The sequence below is a fragment of the Eurypyga helias genome, unplaced genomic scaffold (assembly GCF_000690775.1).
Source record: "Eurypyga helias isolate BGI_N326 unplaced genomic scaffold, ASM69077v1 scaffold1297, whole genome shotgun sequence".
In the NCBI taxonomy this organism is placed as follows: Eukaryota; Metazoa; Chordata; class Aves; order Eurypygiformes; family Eurypygidae; genus Eurypyga; species Eurypyga helias.
The window spans coordinates 9,442-24,344 of NW_010259551.1; the positions used below are offsets into that span (position 1 = coordinate 9,442).

The following is a 14,903-nucleotide window of genomic DNA, read 5'->3' on the forward strand; positions in this document are numbered from 1 at the left end:
CTACAGAATTAATTTATACATTATTAATTCAAAACCAAAAATAACACCTATTTTCCATTAATATAGAATGATCTTCACAGAGCCATCCAACGCACACAGTCTGCAATGTTTAACCAAGTCCTCATTTTAATATCTACTTTACTATGTCTTATCTTTACTTGGTAAGTGGCCAAACCCCCTTGTTTTTATTATATGTTTTGGTTTTTCTTCCGTTACTACATGGTGACCAAAGAGGCGTTGTGGAAGTCGTGCATGGAAATAGAAAGAGTAATATACTTGCAGTGAAAGTGTCAACTAACACCTGGTACTACTGGGGTCCTGATACACATGGTTTGGAAACAGAATGTGCATGCATGGGAAAGGGAATCATTCTCATTCTAAGAAGTACAGATGATGCAAAAACACAGGAGAAAGGAGTGGGGGAAAATTTACCTATGTACCAGGAGTGCAATCTCAGCAGAAAAGTCACTGACATTTGAGGAATATCAACAGAAGTACCCATGCTAAGGGCACCTGCCTCTGACTGGTGGGAGCGGCATAGCAAAAGGCAGGATCTCAGCCTTACCACTCTGAGGGCCAAGGCAGGTCCCCATGAGGAGTACAGAGGACAGCTGCTAATCTAGATCACAGAAAGTGTAAATTTTATTAACCTAGGCTGCCGAAAGTAGCGGAAGGTAGGTTCAAACCACCCAAATGTGTTACTCTGAAGAACTTTTTTCTGCAAGACCTTGAAAACTTAAATTTACAGGAGTTTGGGAAGCATGGAGAAATTAAGCACTTTTTGAATGACTACGAATAGTTCAAGCATCTGCAGCTTGCCTAAGACTGGAGTTCTGTTTAGGTAATTGTTACTATGGCTTGCATGAGCACACCTAATGGCATTTTTATACTTTTTACCCATTTATCTATAATCTTATTTTAGACAATGTATTTTTAAAATATCTAAAAAAATCTCTATAAACAGTCAAAATCAATTAGCTTAATGTCTTTGATTATGTTACATCTATAGTGAATTTGAGACAGTGTTTCATTTTAAGAGATCATTTAGAGATTACATGAGTTTCTTCATGTTGAAAGAGGAGCAAAGTCCTGTTCTGGAATATGTTCAGTTAAGGATGACTTTCGCTAGGCTGATCTTTTACATTTTCTGCAACAGGAAGTAGTAACCAGTGCATTCGCCCACAAATTCACATGGGAACCAGCATTAGACTTATCTGTATGTGTAATGGAGCACAACACAAAAATATTTTGAGCCAGCACTGGCCTGTTTTCAGGACCCTGTTGTGGTTACATATAGAGATACTGCCTTTGTCCACAAAGTACCATAGCTTCATTAATGCAAAATTAATAAATCTAGATTAGTAGCTTCAGTACAGCGCTTACAGTTTCAGAGCACTTTCCCCTTAGAGTATATGCAGTGCCATGGGGACACGCTCATGGTGTGCTTTTGGCACCACTGATAACTGCCCTCACTACCTCCCTGATGACGTTTAAGGTTAATGAGGTAACCACTTCTAGGCACTGTATGGATTAAATTGTAACACCGCAGTTCCTGACTGACAGGCTTGCTTTCACCATCTGCTTCAATAGGAAATTTGGGTTCTCATCACTTCTGAAAACATAACTTTACAACACAGGGTTCAAAACCATGCTTTTATCAGACACGTAGAAAGAAGCGACACATACCTTTTATGGGGATTACACCATTTGATAGGAAGACCAAGACAGTATGAACCCCAGAAAAACTCCTCTTTCTGCTTCCTAGAAAGAGCAGCAAAAGTGCTTTCTTATTGCTTGAAGTGAGACGGAAATATTTTAGAAGTCTTTGATGGTCATGTCTGTGAGAAAGTTTAAAACAAATGAATGCAGAAATGTAACTACTCTCCAGCAATAAGTTTCTATCTAAAAGATATGTTTCTTAACCAATTTTTCAGAATTTTGGGTATATTAACATATTAAAAAGTAGTTTTTTTACTGAGGTGCAAGAGAGATGATTTCCTTTACTTCCTTGTGCAATAATGGAATCCTGTAGCTCTGTACAGAGTACAAAATAGCTGGATATGTACAAGCATATTGGAAATTCCATGTCTTCACTGGTAATTCTGAAAGTACAATTTTGTTGCAGAATATATATTATAGAATCTTTTCTGAAAACTCATGTGTTTACTGAGTAAGAGAATACTTATATCAAAAGATACTTGTGTCTGATCACTGTATGGGTGCAAGTTCACTGAGCAGAAAAAAAAACTAGCCAGAACTGAAATTAGGATCTCTCGAACGTGGAGGAAGTATTCAGTCCCAGTCACTTAGAAGTGCCGCAGCACCTGGCTGGACCTGTTGATCCATTGATAGTTTACAGTGGAAGGATGAAGTTTGGGATGTCTAAGCCCAGTACTTTTTCATTTATTCTTCTGGCGTGTAGACAACAACATTACATTTGGTATCATTTGACTGGTCATCTTTTTCAACAGAAATTTACTTTAAAGTTCCGTCCGAGAGATCTGTATTGCATACAATAGTTGCGAGAAAGCAACATATTTATAATGAACATTGGTAAACAATTATAAAATTAAAAAGCATATTGCATACAGAGTTTGTTTTTTGTTAGGTATAAAAATTTCTAGGGTGGCTTTGCTAAAATCTGATTTATAAGAAGCATGTGAAAACAGATTGTTGCCACCAACAGTTGTCAATCTAGGTTGTTTAAATAAAATACATATTCAGATAAAACTCCTAGTGTTTCTAATGGATTACAGATACATGAGATGGGCCACACCTTTTTCACCTGTGATAGCACTGGGGATCATTTGCTTACTGTAGTGTTAATACCTAAGGGCTGAAACTTTTGAGGGGACTTGATTAAAAAAATATAATAAAAAATTACAATGACAAAATGTAATAAAACCCCGAAATTGTTTCTTGAATTAATGCCTTTGCTTATTTTAATGCAACTATTGTATTATGACAACACAAATATTACCATACATACATTTATTCACTTTTTTTCTTTGGTTGATAGCATGTCATTTGTCATAATACATTTTGAAAAATATTTTTACATGTTTAAGTTCAAGAGTTCAGATCTTAAAAAAGCATATGGATGATTAGTGCTCTTAAAGAGGGCTGCATGAAGAGCATAGGATAAGGATACACACCCCTGAAAAAACAGTTAGGTGTTTGTGAAAGCTTGGACAGAAATCATTGTTTATTATAGGGAGAGCAGAAATTTGGCAGCCCAATCAGAAGTCTTTTTGGCTACTTATCAAACATGGTTTCTATGGAAACCTTGATAATTATACAGTGATTTTCATGCTGTTTTAGTTATTAAGTTGGTAGTGACATAATATTTCATTTGTTAATCTTTTTAGATGTTTCTACATAGTTATTTCTAATATAATTAGGTCAGCATCTTTCCCATGCTACAGGCAGGGAATTCTTTGTGCAACTGATGTAATGGAACATTTAAAACTAGACACAGAGACCAGTAAAATTAATAATAATTTGAATTGCTTATTTACTGTGGCCCGTGGAACAAAGTCATAAAAGATTAAGAGTTCAATCTAAATTATCTTCTGAGTGTGAGAGATACATTCGTAGTCAACCTGTCTTCTTCTGAAAATCAAACATAATCAGAAAGACTAAATGGTAGCTCAGGAAAGCTGCCTTTCACAAAGACTGTAAAATGGAGTCAATAACAGATTATTTACAAGGAATTCCTCCTATTTTTTTTAATATGTAGAGAAATATTAAATTAAGGAAGTAAACAATATGAAATATTTCTCATTAAGATATTTCTGTTGTTTTATTGCACCCTGGAAGATGAGTCGGGGATTCAAATACATGTGATCTTTTCAAATTACAATCAAAGCTTTGTTTATTTTCTAGCACAGACTGCAGATAATTTATTAACCTGAAAATCAGTAGTTCCAAACTGAATTTAGATAAAGATGGACGAAGTTAAACTTGGATAAATTTGAAAGACAAAAAAAAAATATCCATATTCTTAATTCTGTATTGTTGTACCACACAATGTTTTAATATTTCACCTGGTATGTAACTCTACATGACAGGTCAGGTAAATCATCCTTCAACAATTTCACAATCTAGTAAGTAGCCTGTTGTTTAAATCATTATTATTTTTAATTGAAGAATTTTCAGCATGACTTGAAAAACTTTCACTCTTGATCAGAGTTAGTCATTAAATTCCATTTAATGTCCTCACATTTTATTTCAAAATTAGACATTTCAAATTCCATTCTGAAACTTCTAGCTGCTATCGTGTGAATCATTTGTGATCATTCTCTTCTAGTAATTTTTTTCTGCTATGTGAAGATACTGAAAATTCAGTAATAAGAATATGCATATTTAAGTGTAAAAATAGATTCAAAACCAGACTCCTGCCCAAGAAGGAGATAAAATGTCTCTCAGGTTCTTTCCCAATCTCTCCAATAAGTTTCATGTGATGTAAAAATGTCTCTTAGATACCAAATGCTGTTAATATTTATAATAATTTGGACAATTTTTCATTAAAGATGAATTGAGAAAATTTGGGAGGGTTACACAATATTTTGCAAAACATTATGCACTCTGATGATGCCATTGGGAGAACAATTGTTTAAGCTTTTATTATCATGACATCTTGTAATACAATAATAATATTACCAGATACCATGACAAACAAAGGTTGTTCTGGCAGCAAAGACCAATTACCATTATGAAAGGAGGAAAAAAAGTAAATTTTTTTAAGCCATATAATATTTGGACTTTTAGAAATACGGTTCTAAAAGACTGTAGCTCTATAGCATCATTTCTTTAGCAATCATATTCTGAATTTTGTGGGAGATAAATAAAATTAAGCTACTGGTAATATTAAATAAATATAGCTTTCCAACACATGTAAAGCAACACATAAAATTACTCAAATTTAATCTAAATGCAATCCTGTTCTTGTTCATTTGAAGGAATGTAGCACACCATAGAATGACTAGAAGGAATATGTAAAGTCATAGTAAAATTAAAAATTAAATTAGAAAAGCCTAATTCAATTTTCTGTGTCACATTGATGTACATAGTGACAGAACTGGGGCCGCAACATATAATTCCATCTCTGTCACGTGAAACCCATGATGTAATAAAGGAGCAATTGGTGAAAATCTAGATGTAATTATCCGAAGAGCAAGGGCAAATAAAGAATGGCAAAGAGAAACAGAATACCATATTTGGTTCCAAAATTCAATTACCATATTTTATTATGTTGTGTTAACCCAGTAAGCAGCTAAACACCACACAGCTGTTCACCGCTTTCCCCCCACTCTCCCAGGGGGATGGGGGAGAGGATCGGGGGAAAGACAAAGTGAAATTCTTGGGCTGACATAAAGACAGTTTAATATTTCAAAAAAAGGAAGGGGAAATAACGATAATGATAGAATATCCAAACAAGTGATGTACAATGCAATTGCTCACCACCCAATGACCAATGCCCAGCCAGTTCCTGAGCAGTGTCCCCTGGCCAGCTTTCCCCCTAGTTTATATACTGAGCATGACATCATATGGTGTGGAATATCTCTTTGGCCAGTTTGGATCAGCTGTCCTGGCTATGCTCTATCCTAGCTTCTTACTGTTAAGGCAGTATGAGAACCAGAAAAGTCCTTAGCTTAGTGTAAACATTGCTTAGCAACAACTAAAACATCAGTCTGCTATCAATATTATTTGCATCCTAAATCCAAACCCCATCACTATAACAGCCAGTAGGAAAGAAATTAACTCTATCCCACCAAAACAAGGAAATACATGCAATATGCATTTGACATATGTATGTCTTCTGACGTATCAACACTTGAAAAAGGTCCACAGGAAAAATGAAGTCAGAGAAGAGGGGTTGGGGATTGAGACAGAGGGAATGATGGAGGTAAACTCAACGGGCGTGCAAAGGCATGAAAATTATTAGGGTATGGGTTCTCTGTAAGCTATCCATTGGTTTATAAACACATATGCACACATACACCTGCTGCTGAATCATAGGCTTGTAAGAACATAAAAGTCTATCAGGAATACAATCAGAGTCTTCAGGTTGTGAAATACTGTGTCACCATACTAGCGCAAAAAAAAAAAAAAAATCTTAGGTTTTGCTTTGGTTGTGGGAGGACTTCAATAAAAACAGGTAAAGTTCCCCTTAAAGGGGCCATTTGGTATATAAAATAAGTCTTCTATTGCTTTCATTACAATACACCATTACATTTCACGTTTCATTTCATATTTGCAGTAAAAAGAAAAAAATGATACACATATGCTGTCTTAGAAAGTTTTATATCTTTTTAGACATTAGCAACTAGAACGCTGCGTGTAACAACGGATGTCTAATTATATTGAGGACGTTACTTCACCATTTAAAATTCAATGCCTGGCAGCAATCCATCATCACCCACAATTACTGGCTCAAAAATGAAGCTGTCATTAGCATGCAGACTTAAAAAAAAAAAAAAAAAGAAAAAAAATCTTTCATTGACTGAGTCATTAGACTGACAATCTATTTTACTTTACTGAAATTTGGTGTTTATGGTGGTGTATGTAACACATTTAACTTATTAGATGACATCAGTTATTCTGGTCCTCTTGTACACAGTAACTCATTATGCTGGTTTGTGATAAGCGTAACTTTAGTGATTTGTTCACTTTTATTGTTTGTTTCATATTCCAACTGTATGTTAAGCGTGTGAAATTTAGCAAAGTTAGTATTTCTCAAATCAACAAGTGAAGACAGAAAAGGTGTTGATACAACTTTGGCCATACTAACAGAAACTGGCACCAGTCACCAATTCACTCACACACTGTTTGTATTAGGCATAACTTCATGGAATATTGAAAGGACATCTCAGAGGCTTTGCCAGAGGTAGGGATATGATGTAACATGATCTAAAAAGATGATGTATGTTAGGACATTTAGAAAGAATTTTAAAAGAAAAAATTCTTTTTTTTTTTTCTTCTATATACTTGGTATTCCATTAGAAATTATTACAATATTTAGTCAGATGTCTTTCAATTAGGTGAAGACTAGAGGGGTCATGCAAACATAGTATCGCATTTGGGTCATAAATACATACATGTTAAAGTTGAATGTCCGTGGATTCCTCTAACTCACTTGCATGTGATATTCTTCCCATTGGCAATAGGGACCCCATCATCCATGCCAGATCTATCATCTGCCAAAACAATTGACCAAGATTAAACAAAGGAAGTAAAGAATTGCAAGTATCATTCATTACAAACATGTTTTTCGTAAACGTAATCTCAGATAATTGCCTCTGGACTTCAACAGAAGTCTTTACCAAAATGTACAAGTCTGTTAGTCATTCGATCTAGTCACAACAATTAAACATCAGCTTGATGTCAGAGAGTGTTAAAGATTAATCTCTAAATGGTGTCTTGGCTTCAATAACTTTGTATTTCTAGCACTGTTAGCAGATACTGCTTTCCATTCTCCCTCTCCCCCACAAAGTAGAAGTCTGTAAATAAAGACCCTTCAGGGTGTAATCCAAATAAATAGCACTCTGATTAATGAGCTCTGGACTTACATTGGCAACTAAAAAGTTTTCCTAAAAAAGCTAAAAATAATAAATTGTATGGAGTTTTATCTCTCAACCTCAGTAAAATATGTAACTGTGTACTTGTGAAGGAACTCAAACATAAGCTTAAAGTTGAATATATGCTGTCATTCTTTGCAAAAACACAGCTATATTTAAGTTTATGGAAGCTGTAGATTTCTGCAGTATATATGAAAAATTATATATTCTCTGTGTTGGAGTGCAAGTCCTGGGGTCACAGCAATAAGGAAGAAAAATAATTAGTATTCATTTAGTAAACAAGTACAAACCGTGGGTTGACTTTGCAGACTGAAAACCTAACAACAGACATGATTACCATACATAATTACACTCCACAGCAAAGCAGAATGTTTACTAATATATCACAAAAAGGATGAGGCTATTTAAAGGTATCCAATACATTATGGTCTCCTATAATCGCAAGCGTTCGACTGCTTTGATTAATTCTACAGTGTAAGAACAACACTTCATGGCATTGCAATAAACTATGGAATTGCCTTTTCATGTTTTCAGGACATGTATTATTACTGGCTTGTATTTATGAAAAAATCTTAGTTATCTGTTGAGAATGAGCACCTGTACTTAATTTGCCCTACAATTTACAGTGTGTTGATATCAGCAAATTAAATACAGTCCTATGTTTTGCAAGTTTGTTATCATTAGTGATGAGCAGGGGAAAAAAAAGTAACCGGAAATATTTTATGCAAAGAAGTTCAAAATAAATTTACTGATGAGAAGGCACATCCATCTGTGGGCATGTAAGTACTTTTACTAGAACTGGATAAATACGACAGAAAGAATGATTGTGGGTCATGTTACAACTGTACTCCACTCCATCTCTTTTTGTTCACTTTGCTAATATTCTAAAACTAAAAAGGAAAAAAATGGAGGAAATAAAGGTTCAGCTATCAGCTAACTTTAAGACAAATGTGAAATATTTAATCTTGAATATTCAGAGTGGAAGAATACTTAAAAATAAAATCTTACTGAATATTCTTCATGGATGAAGCAATCAAGGGGAAAATATGCCAGACAAAATATAGAAGAGTAACTATATAGTGTGTTCAGTTCTTGTAATCACTGTGATCTTCTTTCTTCTTCTTCACCTGCCTTCATCTTTCCAGTATTATGAGCATTAATCCCATATTATTTTGCTGGCTAATTGAATCAGCTCCCCTCTTCACTCGTGTATTTTGGTCATCCTGATACAACCTGTGCTCCTCCTTTAAATCATGAGTATAATCAAGTATGCTACTTTGAGAATATAGCTTGTTGGGATTTCTTCATAAACCATTGTAAATACACTTGCGATTGTTAAACAGTCACACCTCACACTTCAGAATAATCCTGAGAGGTTTTGGATTTCATGTATTTTTGGAAGAAGTTATATGCACAGATAGATATTAATTCTAGCCAAAGAAATTGGCAGACTTGAAAGTCTTCAAGAAAATGCATGGTCAAAACAGGTGGCCCAAAGAAGAAAATTCAGATGGAATTCATAAAAACTTATATGACTTTCAGGAAGCTCTCTTGCTATTGTAAAGTTGAGGCTTTTTCAGTCAACCAGAACATTTCATTGAAAACACCATCAGGACTGCACCAGCGTTAACAGCAGTGAGGAGCAGGATGAGAAAGATGATGAAATCATGGGGCTTGATGATCAAACCAAACAAGACACAGACCGTTCAAGGCATCCAAATCCTCTGGCTGACAGCTAGAAGAATTTCTAGGTTTCCAAGGAGGGACTCAAACCATAAAGGTGCCTACTTCTGTAATATATAATACTTTGCTTTCATCCATAGCAGCTTTCTCCTACGATTTTTACCCCACTATACAATCTCTATTTAATGTTTGTCCCCTTTCTGGTGTTTCTCCATCCTAAGCCTTAAGCCTGGTGCTTAATTCTGTCTTCTTCACAGGCCAGTTGTTTTCCTGGTCATATCATAGAATGGTTGGGGTTGGAAGGGACCTTAAAGATCATCTAATATTGTTGCCCAACCAAGTTCTCTCTAGCTGAAACAGTAGGTCAGCAAGGAGACAACTTTGAAGTAAAAATATCTTTCCAGTAGGAACACAAACAATTAAAAAAAAAAAATTATGTGGCACACATTCTCACTTATGCTCTTGGGTTTGTTATAACACGTTATTATGAAATAAAGGAGCCAAAGCATACCGTACCAGTATTTTTTTTTTTTAAAAAAAGGAAGGATATACTTTGAGTTACGTTGCAGTTTCCATATGTCCCTTTGGATCTTACACTATTCTTTTCACTGAAATTTCTACTCATCATGAGCCTACAAATAGTAATATAAATAGACAGAGACTGTACATCAGTGCAGTTGTCTTGAGACTTCCCACAGAGCCACCCATTTAACCAGTTTGATGAGCACTACCTTTGTACATCAGCAACACAGCGTATGCTTCCATTTTGCTCAATTTCTGAACAATCTTTCTCTTTCTTAAGAATATCACAGAATGTAGCAGCTAAATTGAGGAAAAAACTGATAGAAAGGCACATGCACAGGATTTACTTGTGTTGCCCACATCCACCAAACACCACTGGCAACATGCAGAGGTATATGTATAATTATTGGTCAGGTTTTTCTCCACTGTTGCTTAGACTGCAGTCATCCTCCCATTTAATAATCATCCTTTGTCACTATCCTTCACAACCTCAAGAGTTCTCTACAAAAGTAAGGAAGATGATGACAGTACCCCAAACGAATATGAAGCAAAACCATTTCTCATGTTGGCAAGGAGGGTACAGCTTTGACAGTATCTAGTAGCCTTTATTCTTTGCCGTACAGGTGACATCACTGGCAAAGGTACCTGCATTGACAACACCTATGCATATGAAAGAAGTTTAAATGTTGCCATATTTGTGCACATAAAAGTATCAAAGGGAAACCCTCATTATGATAACAAAGAAAGAACTATTGATGAGACAGTAATTTCACAGTACAGCTCGAAATGTGAAAAGTGTACGCCACTGTCATGATGGGATCAGATTACAGCCATTTAAATAAGTTTTTCAGTAGGGAGAACAATTGAAATTTTCTCATTACCTAAACTCCTCACTCATAAAGGTGTGATTTATTCAACATCCAGAGATACAGCAAACAGGTATGTCCATCTAACTCGTGATCTGAAGAACAAACCTGTTCACTTGCTTCATTTTATAAGCATAAGGGGGTTACTGCATTTTAAAACAACACAACTTTATAATTGAAATAGTATGCGATGCTGCTATTTTCACTGATACTTTCAAATATTTTTAAAAATACTAAAGAATGTGCTTATGTTCATTGTTCAGCATCTTGAACAATTATTTTAAATACCATCTTAGTTCATAAAAATGCACACATCTACTCAAAAAGCAACTAATTGTGCAATAATAAAATTCAAAATGGAGCAGGTTTCATCCTCATTTAAGTTATCATAAAACTTTTGCATTCACTGACCTGTAAATATTCATCTGTAGAATCTACTCCTCATTGTAATCGTAAACGTGTAATAGAAGTAATCCAACAGATCTCTACCTCTGTGTTCCTACATAATCATAGCATTTCACAGTGGTGTTCATTTGGGCTTCTCAAAATGTTCAGGTAAGTTCATCATGTTCCATCTGTCTCCTCTCTGTATCTGCAAACCTCTTGTCTTTGTTCTCAGAAAAATTATATAAAGCACAGCAAGCAGCTGCCATGGGAAACGGATTTCTCATCAGTGTCTAGCGTACAGGTCTGGGTCTTCTATTTATTCATCCTTTAGTCTTCCAAATGCATATTCTATTGTTTTTCTCAGTAAGTGTTTTTCTCCCTCTTGGATGCCTAATAAAAGAATCCATTAGCCCAGTAAACATATGAAAAGCTGTTTCTAGTAAATTATATTCCATGACTACTTTTTCTTGGTTTTTTTATATATGACATCGAAAGTATTGCTATATGGAATAATCACTCTGCAAGCTAGACTTGCAGAACGTAGAATGAGAAGGGTAGAATTTTTGAGGTGGGCCATGCATCAAGGGCTCCTCAGAGCCTCTGTTCTGTCTCAGGAAAATTCAGTTTTCTCATATCAATCTTAGTTCTTCATGTCTTCTAATGATGAAGATTGTAATCACTATCATTATACTGTGCAGTCCTTTGAGGTAATTGCTGATGAAGAAAAAGATGTGAATGACAATTTCTGTGAAAATAATGAGCTAAATGCGGACAGTGAGGATTGGCTGCAATAGCATATTAAAAGATTATGAGGTATAAAAAAGCAAGCAGAAATCAGTTTCTACCATGCCTACAATAAAATTCACTTCTGACAAAGCTTGGGTATAACTGCAACAGAATGTATGTTTTATGGAAATTTAAGCTGGAAAAAAAAATTCACCTTTGAGCTTTCCAAAGGGCTGCACCCCTATACACCTTATATATGCCTATGGTTAAGATAGATATGACAAGTGGTGTTAGCTGTGAATCACTTGCAAGTTGTAGACTACTCCAGACTGTATTTGCTATTGGTATGAGATTCACAGCAGGATAAGCAGTGCAGGAAAGACCACTCTTCTCTAATATTACTCATCTGTAAATTTTTGAGAAATTAATTTTTGTTTACAGTGTTATTAACAAGAAAATTTTACAACTGGAGGAGAGTAATTTGGCTTGTCCTGAAGCAGTTTAATAGTAGTAATGAGAACAGCAAAGGAGAGTTGCACTCAAAATGCAGACAAATAGACTGTCAAGGAGATGTAAAAATGAATGGAAGTTTAAGGAAGATACACATTGAATATCCTTGAGTATCAAATGAAAGAGCAAAATCTGATAAGGAGAACTTTTTCAGAACTGAAGGAAAACTAGGAGGAAAATTCCAAAATCCTATTCCACAAAAAGCCTGTCCTAAAAGGAAGGAACTAGAAAAGGAGAAGTTATCACATTTCAAGTCCAAACTAAATCAAAATGAATACTTAACAATAACATTAAATCCATTTGTCGTTAACATATGCTATGACTTGAGTTAGGTGGAAAATTAACAAAATCATTTTATCAGCTTATAGACGATATCATAATGCTGTAATATTTGGAAGGTTGTAAATCATATAAGACTAATCCTGTCATGATTGTTTGTAAAATTGTACTGAATCAAGTCTTAAAAAATTTTTAATTCCATGGCCTAGCTTAAATGGGAATTAAAAATTCAGTAAACTAGATAAGTTGCAGACAAACTCTCTGAATAGACTAAAGTTAAGGTGCTTTACCACTACAGATGCACACAAGGAGCTGCATAAACCTCATAAGCTGCCATAAAGGAATATTGACATCCAATATGTTCCAGGCATTGAAAGATATTACACATTTCAGTGAGGACTAACAACAATCTTACCACAGGAAAGCTTTGGCACAGAATACATGTAAACATTAGAGACCAGGAACTGCAGGGTTGTTTGCAGCAAATAAATGTTTGTAAGGAGAATGAATTGTACCTAAGCTAGGATGGACACATAGCTGATCCACCCTTCAGCAGAGAAAGTCTGCTCTTGGACCACAATTCAGGTATGCATACCTTGTAGTTATCATTACAAGGTCTTTTAATACAGGCAGAGTATTTCAGGGAAGAATCTTTCCATACTGCTTTTGTTTATTCTTCCATCTAAAATCTGTTATTGCTTTCAGTAGAAGAAGGACACTGAATTAGAGAAGCCTTTTGCCTATTCCAGTATGGATGTTGTCCATTTTTTTCTGTGTCAGTCCTTTTAGAAATTTTGTCCATTCAACTTGAGAATCTTTTTGCCTCTTCTTACCTTCTGTCTCCATCACTATCATAAAGAGGAAGGAAACAGGATGTGGGTTTGAATTCACGGTCATACCTGATCATAATCAATACATTTGTCTGCAATTCCTATTCTGATTCTACACACAGGGTTACTTGCTTCTTATGCAAATTTAATGTATATTCAGATTTCAATTGTTAATTCAGTTTGATTGAGGGAATGTGGGTGGTTTGCATAACAACTGTTACACCCTTAAAATGTTTCAAAACTATTGCAAGAAACATTAGCATGATGTTCCAAAGCACAACACATCAGAGGTATTACATTAGAAGTTTGTAATTGAATTTCCTTGCACAGCATGTTTAATTTCTTAATATTATAAGCAGATTACTTAATTATTCTTCCTGAGAAAGGAGACGTAATATTACCTAATTCTGCCCTGCAGGTGAAGAGTGGTGGAACTACTGACTGTATGATTCTATTTTCTGAATAGTTACTAACTCCTTGTGTGAGCAGCCCAAAATCTCAGACCTCAGCAGGCTCTTAGCTGCAACAATATTGACACACTGAAGTTGGAATGCCAAGGCTGACTTTGTTGATCATCAAAGTACTGGCACTGACCCAAAGCATACAAAAATACAAGTAGTTCTTTGGACTTACAGGCTGAAGTGTGCACAGACCTTTTTACAGAAATACACTGAGCTGAATGCTGCCCACAGTGGGACTCTACTTGTGCAGTCTCAACAACCAGAGGTGTTCTACTGCGGCTCCACTTCTCGTTTCACAAAACACTGCAGTAGGAATAGAAAGGTTCTCACTCAGTTTCAACAAATATTTATATACAATTGGACATTTCATAATATCCTGTTCTGCTTAACAAGATGTTCTGTGGTTTCTGGAAGTCACATGGCTTACTAGTGGAAGTTTATTTTTATAAGTTGAGCTTTTGCAACCATTAGCTGCATATAACATACTGATCTTTGGGGAAGGAAAATGCTTATCTTAGACACTATGGGTAAACCATAAAGATATCATCAAACACCATAATTTAGGATAAAGATACAATTGGAATACAGAAAAAGGTGACCATTCCAGCTGAAAAGAAAGTCAGAATTAATTTTTGACACCGTGAGATTGCTGTGTAGGCTCCTGCATCAGCCTGTATTCAAAGTTCCACTAAACTGAAGAGCTTGATTCCAAGCCTGTTGTAGTAATCAGAGTATTTCCCTTCACTAACGTGATTCTGAAAAAAGGCGTGATTGTTGTATGAAAACATATACCAGTGTCTGAAAAGAAAATACTCTGGAAAAATAGAGAGATTTATATTGGGCTATCTGATGAAGTGACATTAGAGTTGTGAAAATATCCAAGATACTTCTTCTAACATTAATTTTGTCATTGAATGTTAAGAAGTCACAATATCCAGCAGTATCTACTTTTTTGTCTAGCCAGTGAATACATTTCAGCATGATCTACTGTGTTCACAGGATCATTTTTTACCAGCTAAGGATAGCAAGCATATTTCTCTACTGGCTATAGACGGCATT

The 14,903-nt window shown here is 35.2% G+C and overlaps 1 protein-coding gene across 1 annotated transcript in view; it reads left to right on the forward strand.

Moving 5' to 3' along the window:
• Positions 1-14,903, forward strand: part of LOC104511881 (potassium channel subfamily T member 2-like) — a gene marked incomplete at its 5' end in the record, with an annotated part of 50,639 nt that overhangs the window by 7,292 nt on the left and 28,444 nt on the right. The window contains 1 exon segment of the mRNA XM_010154668.1: positions 67-161. Coding sequence (XP_010152970.1) covers positions 67-161 — 95 coding nt within the window.